Genomic DNA, 9,591 nt, shown 5'->3' with positions numbered 1-9,591 from the left:
AAGAAAAATGAGAGAAGTATACAAGAAAAATGCAACATACTCTCAAGCCCATAACGGCCACCTCATTCATCAAATCGATATCAGGAACGTTCCGTAAAGCCTCGTTCTCGGCAGCAAAACACAAAATGTCGAATTATGGAACCAGACCCTCTATGTCCCCCAGGAGATTAACATCCGAAGAAATCTCAAGAATGGGGACCAAACCTCCCGCACGAACCATCGAGTGGGTAATACCCTCTTTAAACATCCTCATATCATTAGGATCGAGGTCCGACTCGGATTCATAATCGTCGACCACAACGCCTTTTCCTCTACCAGCAACTGAGGAGGAAGCACCACTAGGCACGGAGGATAAGGGTACGTCCGAAACCACAATGAAAGCCTCAGAAACCTGACCCTCCGTCATGATAGGCTGCTGATCAACAAAAGCAGCAGGAACCTTCGTCGCTGGGGCAGATACGACGGCTGTCTCCATCTCTATGGGCGGAGCGGTGTCAACCCCTGCCCTAGATTCTGTCAAGGGAGAGTTGTCTAGGTGTATTACAGTCGTAGGGGTTTCCTCGAATTCCACTCACCGCCTCTTGGACGGCCTTTCTTCTTCCTCAGCACGGGGAGACTCACCCGTCAGACAAGCGACACGAGTCGGGACCTCAGTCTGAGAAGTGGCCTCCGCAGGAATAACCACAGCCGCCGACTCGACTGAAGCAGCCCTTGACGAAGGTCGGGCGGTAGGTACTGCAGCAGGGCGAGCAGACGATGTCGGCTGACGAAAAGCTAATAGAGGAGCCCTCGCTCTCCGCACTCTCCCTGGCATCGACAAAACCACACATAAGTAACTGAGTAAAAAGACAGGGAAAATAGCAAGCTGAAACGACATCTCACCTGTGACTGCGTCCAAATTTCTCATAAAAGGCCAACCATGTGCGAACCCCCGCCCTATGGGGAAGGATGGCGCTCACCCACTCGCGGATACCCTCGACAGATGGAGGGGGCAATTTCTCAGCTGCAGAGACAATGGGGTTTAATACTGTAATAGAAAGCGGTCGGGCATCTCAACGACTAAAAAGTAAAACATAAGAAACTTACGTGTAAAGTTCCACTTCTTAGGGAACCCCTTTGGATCCGCCATAATGTGTTCAGTCCGTACATAGAAATAATTCTCGTAGAAACGACGGTTAGCCCTGTCGTCCATTTTTACCACCAGACTCTTCGACCCCCGAGGACGCATGTGAAGCATCGTGCCGCAGATAAGCTGAGGCGCGAAGATATTGAGTATGTGATCCAAAGTGATCTCACGGCCGGCGAGTTCCGCAAACTTGAGCAACATAAGGAACAACTTATACAGGTACGGTGAAAGTTGGGCGGGGCATACCTCATAAAAACGGCAGAAATCTACCACCAGGAGAGGGAGAGGAAGTGTGTATCCAATAAGAAAGGGATAGGCGTAAAACACGCAGTACCTAGGACGGTCAAAATGAACTATGCCATTCCCTATCGTCGGTCGCATGTCTACGTAACCGGGGATCCCCCACCTAGCTTTCAACTCTGCAATGTCTTCTTCTTTCATAACAGAAGGGACAGGCTCCGGCTCCACCCCGGCGCGACTGCCGGAGTCAGTCAATTCTCTCCCAAGACGAGGCAAAATCTCGACTATCGACGGGACCTCCTCATATTCCACCACTTCTGTCCCTCCAGTGGCCTGAGCAATATTTTCCAGCTCCAGAATTGTGACAGGGAGATCGGTGCGAGAGGAATCACCAGCCATTTTGTCAAGATGATGTGGCAAAAAGACAACGGAAAGAAAGGATGAGAGTTTTCAGTTAACTAAGAGCAAACAAAAACTTGGAGTATCAGAAAGTATATCTGCAGAATTATTTCAAGCAAAAGGCAAAGAAGTGTGCCAATCGAATGATGTGTTCCTTCTATTTATAAGAGACATAAATCCCCCAAGCACGTAATTCAAGAGTCGCCAATCAAATCTGATAGGGCACGAAACGTTTCGGTTCCCCAGGAACATGTGTCATAATAGCTGCAGCCACGAAACAACGCTTTAATGCTAAATGACGTTTCGGTTCCGAAACAGCCGCAACGGTCTAAGGATATCGAAAGAACGTCGTTATCCCACTTGAAACCTAAAAAGCATAACCAAGGAACAAACAACTAGATTTCTCTCGAATCCGTAGCAATCATGATCCGTCTGCCCGACCCGACAGGGGATGACCCCGATAGACGGAGGGACTAACTGTACTGGTCAAAATCTGACCGCTGTCGTCAAGCTGATCAACGTCCCGTCCAGGCAGCAAGGCGGTGAAAGACGACATGTCCTGCTCCATATCCAGCATTCTCGGTACACGTCGAGCCAAGAGAAACGATGTTTAGAGGACGACCAAGACAGACATAATGTAGAGGTGTCGGACCAAGTAGATAGCAAAGGTCCCATGACTATATATAGTAAGGGAAAACCTTCAGTTAAAGGGATCGGGAATTTTACCCTCTCTCCTTACTTCCCTCTTCTGCAGTCCTCCTAAGAACAAAAGGAACAATTTAGCAATCTTAAAAGCATAATATATAAAACAACCTCCCCCATTGATTAATGGGAGACACAACGAAAGTTCCAATAAGATTGGTTACTTCTATTTCGTCTTGTCTACTAAGTATTCAGTTAGCTCATCGATCTGGAATTTATTATGTTCTACTAAGATTTACCCCTTCACTTTTTTTGATTGATTTGTTCAAAAAGGTTTCAATATCTTTTTAGTCAAACATTGCGGTTGTAAAAAGATAAATTGGGATTAGCTTATTTATATTTCATTGCTACGTATTCTATATTTTTATATGTACGTTCTTCCTCTGATATTTGAGAAAAGAATGAAAAGGTGCTTTATAAAAAAATAAAAATAAAAAGAGTGAAATCGCACTGATTTTGCACTTGGGCCTATTCGTTCCACGTCTGAAGATGCCATTTCTTAATTATCGAATTGCTTTTAATAAATGTTCAAGGTTCATTACAAAGGAGAAAAGCTGTAAAGGTGGGGGCAGGCAAAAGAAAGTTGAAAGTGAATTAATTTACAAAATTGATTGTTTTAGTTAAGTAAAATTAATAAAAGTAAGAAGCTACAGATTTGGGAGAACTATAAAATAGAATGGCGGGTGAGAAAATGATATTCTGAACTAACTATACAAACACAAAGTAGTGCAATAATCCACGTATAAAAGGAGTTTAACTTATTCGCAATTAAAATATATTTTTTCTACACTATCAAGTTAACTTGACATGCACAAATAGGTAACAATATATAATAAATATAACATGATAATCCGAAAGATAGAGCGAAACGACCTAAAATTAGAAATTACATTGATATTGTAATTCTTGATGTTACCAATATAGATAATTTAAATTCTTAAAAAGATATTATAAAAATCTACAAAATCCTCTTTGTTGCAATTTGAACTTAAGATTTTGATACTTTGAAATTAATTAAAGCCCCAAGGATGCTGCTTGTGTCAATTCTATAAGCCTACGTTTAGAGAGAGTTAAATCAACATATTGAGGTTGTTGAATCTTGACCATGCTAAAGCTAAATCAGCAGCTGAACATAACTAACTCATTTCTTTTTATTTTTCACGTAGGAGTATACAACTCGTATTCCCCAAACTCCTTTCTAGAGATGTCCAAGTGCCCTTCTTATTCAAACTAACTTTCGGTTTAACCTTTTGGAATAGAGGTGGGTTTATACCACACCAATGACGGATAGGATGACATCTTCGCTCTTAATCAGAAGTCTCCTGTTTAAATATAAAATAATTTTTTGGGAGTAAAGATAGCTTCCTTTTTAATGTGCTTACGCGGTGTGAATCCAATAATTAAAAATATAATAACGATTAATACAATAAGATGAAAATTATAAAAGAATAGGATTTTAATAATACTATCATAAAGACAAAACATATTAGGCGATATCTATCTAAAACTTAATAATCAATTACTCATACCTGTTTTATGATGGACAATAAGTATTCACTATAATAGTTGAGATCGACTCTATTGTGAGACATTACGAAATATACTTAAATTTGACGGGATGCAAGATTGGATTTATAACAACAAATGCCCTTATCCGAATCATGTTATTGCCCAAGGGGCGGTTCTTGATTTATGTTATGCCTGAGGGGCTGATTACGAGTGGGTGTGAGATGAGAAACCAAGTCATATTTGAGGAAGCTAACTCGTTACCGGAGTTAGTAAAGCAAATTTCAGAATAAGGCCAAGGAAGAATCATTTTATTTTTAATGATGCTACCACTAGATAGGATGGGATCTTGTATATTCCTACTTGCTGTGTACATAGCATCTTTTTTGGTTGTTCTAGCTTACAAAATGTATAGGAGGAGCCCTCCCAGTTTGGTCATGCGTTTTGTGCTCGAATATATATATAAAAATGAAAACTATCATTCTCCGTCGTGTTATGGAAGCTAAAGTTTATGTCCTCCTACATGTAATAGATATATTTGATAATATACAAGTTGAAGTAGAGGCGGATTCAAAATTTGAAGAATGAGGGTGCACTTTTAAATTCTACCAAAATCAGCTTTACATATAGGGTGCCCACTACTAATATATTACAGTTTTCTAAAGGCATATAGAGAGAGAATTTTTGCCAAGTCTTATGGTGCTGGTGACCCCTCTCAATATAACATAGGTCCGGAAAAGACCTCCACCCCGATGGCAGTTTTTTTATAAATAAATGAAAAAGAATTATATAAGAAAAAGTGAGGCACTTTAATTAATAGGGTAATTTTCCTTCATATGGATAAAGATTAAACGTTGCCAAAAGCACACGCCAATTAGGCTATTAACCGAACCACAGTGGTAATTGGTAAAAAAGGTCGAAGAACACTAACTAACTATTACCAAAGACCAAACAACTACGTCCGCTGAAAAGAAATCGAAATCCGTCTGTTGTCCCCACAAGGTGGTGGGTTCTTATAACTGTTGCTTAACGCCACCGCACCCCTCCCTCCCTCCCTCCCTTTCCTTCCTCTCCTCTCAACCTTACGTTTTTTACAGCAAACTACCTTACTTCTTGTACTCATTACTTAAATAAAATAAACTTGTCCCTTTCCTTTTAACCTCTTTCTATACTCTCCCAGATATTTATTTTCTCTCACTCTTCTCTATTCCTAGTCTATTTTTCCCAATAATATGGGTTCGGAGGGCGAGAATTCTGTGCAACTGAATACTACCGATGCCACCGACGGTATGTTTGATGGTCCTATTCGGCGAACGACGTCGTCTTCGGCAGTTCAACAAACCCTTTTTCTCATTCATTCCGATGACCTCACTTTGAAAGTTCAGGCGGCTAAGGAGATCCGCCGTCTAACCAAGACTTCTCAACGTTACCGCCGTCATTTCTCTAACGCCGTTAAACCCCTCGTCGATATGCTCCGTTCTGAATCTTTTGAGTCTAACGAAGCTGCTCTTCTTGCCCTCCTTAATCTAGCTGTTAAAGATGAAGGGTACGTTTAATTTCTGTTTTCTAGCTTAATTAAGTGTTTGGATTTGATTATTGCTGAATTCTGATTTTAATTCAATATTCGCTTGTGAATTTTCGTGCTAGTTTTGATTTTCTTTCAAGTGCTTTTGATTGAAATTATTTTTTGGGAATTTTCAGTTTTCTTTTCTATCACTTTCTTACTTTTCGTTTCTACTTGTACATCTTTTTCCTCGGAATCAGTGTATTAGTGAGGGAAGTTGATGCCTTTCTTCTTGTTTTGGCCTTTTTCATCTTTATTTTTCTTTGTGTTTACTGTTTTCTTTTCCCTGCTTTATTTAGTTGCTTGGAAAAGCAATGACAGCAGAAAGATGGTCTTAATTTTTTTAGTATTTCAGGTTGTGGAAATATGTGACCTTGAAATTGGTGGCTATTGTAAATTGTAATTTAAAGAATTCAACTTTTAGTGGTAAAGATTGAAACTTTAATTTCTAAATGCTTGTTTGCTTCTGGTGCTTCCTTCAGATTCTTTTTTTTTTTTTTTTTTTTTTTTTTTTTTGAGTTTTTGGAATAAGCGATCACACTGAACTTGTGATTCAGATTAATTCTGGATCCAATTCTTCAAGCATTAAAATGTACTAAGTATAAGAATTGGCCTCCATTTGCTTGGATAAATTGAACAGAGTAACTGCACTAGTTTCAGACTTTTGATTGGTTTATTAAGATTATAATACTCTTATTGCCTCTATCTAAAGATTTATTAAAGTTAATACTTAAAAGTTAGAGGCATACTTACTCAAAATGTTTTTCGATCGCATCCCTTGGCATCGGATGCTTTAAGTCAGATTGCTTAGATTTGAAGGTGTGCTGTTCTTTTATCCACATGCTTTATTTTATTTTCTTCTTTTTAATTCTTTGACCCATCTGCTTGTCTCCCTTTTGCCTTTCTTTTATCTTGTTTGTGAAGCTATCACATGGATTGGATTCCTTGCTCTGATAAAGAAATTCTGCTCTTAATTTAAATATTCTATTTGCACTATGGTTGCTGATATTTTAATAGCATTAATGTATTTATAAGAATATAGATTTGCGATCACCCAAAGGGATTTCTTTTTAAAATAGTTCTGTATGGGGAATATCAAGATTTCATTTTAAGGTCAAACGATCCTTTTGTGATTAGTACTTTGGTATACTGTAAACTACGTTAGAGTATGGTGTTGCTCTGCAATTTTTAATGCTTTTAATCTTATCTGTTCATTGTTCCAAAGTGCTAAATGATTTAGATCCAATTGTACGTTGATCGACACTTTTGTTATTTAACCTTGCGGATAAGTTTGTTTATTCAACAATGAAAGGGAGTAAGAACTTGCGTACTTCCAAGTAAATTCATCTAGCTCTTTGTAATTTTTTGGCTCAAATCCATTTATTGTATCATTTCAATCAGGAATATAAAAACTACGTTTTTATTTTTAAAGAAGAAATCAATTCTGGAGAAACCACAAACTTAATGAAAGGAGAGGCAGATTTATTGCTTTAGATATATATGACTGCGGGACTGCTTGTTTTTCATCAGATACGGAAGTATATTTACTCTCTCTATGCTCTAAGCTAACGAAACATTGAACACTGAATTCTGCCAACTTCAAACAGTTTTGTAGTGTGCAAGTATTAAGCGTTAGAGCTTCGAACTTTGTTATTTGACTATTTTATTTCATTTTTTACCTCCAGAAACAAGATAAGTATCATAAATGCTGGTGCTCTGGAACCCATCATTGGCTTTCTTCAATCAGAGAATGCAACTCTCCAGGATCATGCTACTGCTTCGTTGCTCACATTATCTGCTTCTCCTGCCACGAAACCCATTATTAGTGCTTCTGGTGTTTTCCCTCTACTTGTGGAAATCATAAGGCACGGCAGTTCGCAAGCTAAGGCTGATGCTGTGATGGCTCTTTCCAATCTGTCAACTTATCAAGATAATCTACTCTTAGTTCTGCGGGCACAACCAATTGCTTCTACAATTTCTCTGCTTAAATCCTGTAAAAAGTCTTCAAAAACTACTGAAAGGTGCACCGCTCTGATAGAATCTTTGGTGTGTTATGAAGAGGGTAGGAATGCATTGATATCTGAAGATGGGGGAGTGCTTGCAGTGGTGGAAGTGCTTGAAAGTGGATCTCCTCAAAGCCGAGAACATGCTGTAGGAGCTCTCCTGACAATGTGTCAGAGTGATCGCTCTAAATACCGAGAACCAATTCTCAGAGAAGGTGTAATCCCTGGGCTCCTTGAGCTGACTGTTCAAGGAACAGCCAAGTCTCGGACAAAAGCACAAACACTTTTGAGGTTGCTGAGAGATACTCCTTACCCAAGGTCTGAGCTTGAGCCTGACACATTAGAGAACATTGTCTCCAATCTTATATCTCAGATAGATTGCGAAGAGCAATCAGGAAAAGCAAAGGAGATGCTCGCTGAGATGGTACAAGTTAGCATGGAACAGAGTTTGAGACATTTACAGCAAAGGGCGCTGGTATGCACTCCAGCTGATCTTTCTGTTCCTAGTTGTGTCTCCAAAATTACTTCAAAATGATAGAATTTTACCTTTGTCTCTTCCCGTATCCCTCTTCCTCTCGAAACAATGGCTTGTGTGTGATCGATTCTCTGTATTTGGAAACGCTGGATAGATACTGAAAATTGGCAGTCCGGGCCCTTAGATAGCTGCCAGGTGACTGTTTAGTGCTCAATAATTTGGAAAATTATAAGGTCTTAGGAAGTATAGCTTATGAACTCGCTCTTTGTAACATAAATCGGTGCTTTGCAGTTCATACAGCTAGTGAAGGTTTCCTTCTTCTTGAATCATGGTTTTCATGATTGTAATTATGTGATAGAGCGCCATGCTTGTAACCACTATCGTGTACAGGAATTTCCACTTGTTTACTAATCTATATGTCATTTCAGATGTAGTCTCTAGTTATATTCAGATTGATACACTTTCTAAGCAATAGGGCTCTAATGTTGCAATCAATCTTTACATGGGTGCAGGTTATTTGTTGGTAATTTTTGCTTATAATTCAAAACTCCATTGCTTTCTTGATTTCAAACTCCCCATGTTTTCTTTTATGGGATAGTGACAGTGTGGACCAAGTATATTCTAAGTGAAGCTTGTTTGGCTCTGTTTCTGTATCTATTGGATCAATCTTGCTTCTGTCAGTGTACAAATAAATATTTTACAGGTTATTCACCCGGCTCCTTTGCAACCAAGTATGATTTGATAAGTATTAGATATAACTATATTCTGCCAAACACCAACTTTTATTAACTGGAGTAGTACTTTGTGTAGTGGGGATGAGGTAGTTGGTTGGGGCTTTGATGGAACAACAGCCCAAAAAGTTTGATTCTAAAACACAGCCTGCCTGAGATATCTATGAAATTTTAAAGGTAAAACCTGGCATATTTGCAAATTGAAGAATTGCATAATTAACAAGAGAACATGGAAAGCTCAATTAGGTAGAAGCAATGGCCTATACTAGGGTCTGAATTATGAGTCATGACCTCTTAACTATTGGACTCCTTTTAACCAGTTGCCTTTGGTAGAGACTCAGTTTACTCCTATATTGAGATTTTTCGTTGTCAATTCGCGTCCTAATATGGATACCGAATACCAGGCGAGAAATTCAAAAAAATAATTATTGGACTCTTTAGTGAGAAGCACTAAGCAAACTTTATTTGCATAGAACGTTAACTTTTTGATATAATAGAGATGTTGTGAGTATGTGGTGGATTTCCTTTTTTTGCCACCATTTGTACTCGAGCGGTGTTTAGAAAATGTGTTACCATTGACAGGAGACGTGTCAACTAATAGGTAAGGCATGGCATCTCTTTGCCTTGAAATCCAATTAGCAGACAAAATTGCTCACACTTGTGCACATCAAAAATATTTATTTTTGCCGTTTGTTTGCAATCAGACTATATTTCACTATCACTGTCACACAAGCAGACACAAAAGAGTGCAGCAATGTTGTAGCGTTGAGAGCCTCGGAAAGTATCTTCGAATGCAGCGCCAAAACTCACTCTTAACATCATGTTTTTGACAATATAGTCATGTA

At 38.9% G+C, this 9,591-nt stretch overlaps 1 protein-coding gene across 1 annotated transcript; it reads left to right on the top strand.

Annotated features, from left to right (window-relative positions):
- The first annotated feature begins 4,935 nt into the window (after positions 1–4,935).
- On the top strand, positions 4,936–8,448 carry LOC104214937 (U-box domain-containing protein 4-like). The gene is made up of 2 exons (XM_009764664.2): positions 4,936–5,519; positions 7,223–8,448. Exons 1-2 carry the CDS (start codon positions 5,206–5,208, stop codon positions 8,073–8,075), a joined length of 1,167 nt encoding a protein of 388 aa, XP_009762966.1. The 5' UTR covers positions 4,936–5,205; the 3' UTR covers positions 8,076–8,448.
- Positions 8,449–9,591: the final 1,143 nt, after the last annotated feature.

This window comes from Nicotiana sylvestris, chromosome 2 (assembly GCF_000393655.2).
Source record: "Nicotiana sylvestris chromosome 2, ASM39365v2, whole genome shotgun sequence".
Taxonomy (NCBI): Eukaryota; Viridiplantae; Streptophyta; class Magnoliopsida; order Solanales; family Solanaceae; genus Nicotiana; species Nicotiana sylvestris.
The sequence above is the reverse complement of the archived record's forward strand: the minus strand, read 5'-3'. Positions and strand labels throughout refer to the sequence as shown.

Bases quoted from the DNA above. Each gene is read 5' to 3' on its own strand.
- LOC104214937 (XM_009764664.2), top strand. From the start codon at position 5,206: ATGGGTTCGGAGGGCGAGAATTCTGTGCAACTGAATACTACCGATGCC. The intron at 5,520-7,222 runs GTACGTTTAATT...TTTTACCTCCAG, and splicing joins CTAGCTGTTAAAGATGAAGG to AAACAAGATAAGTATCATAA.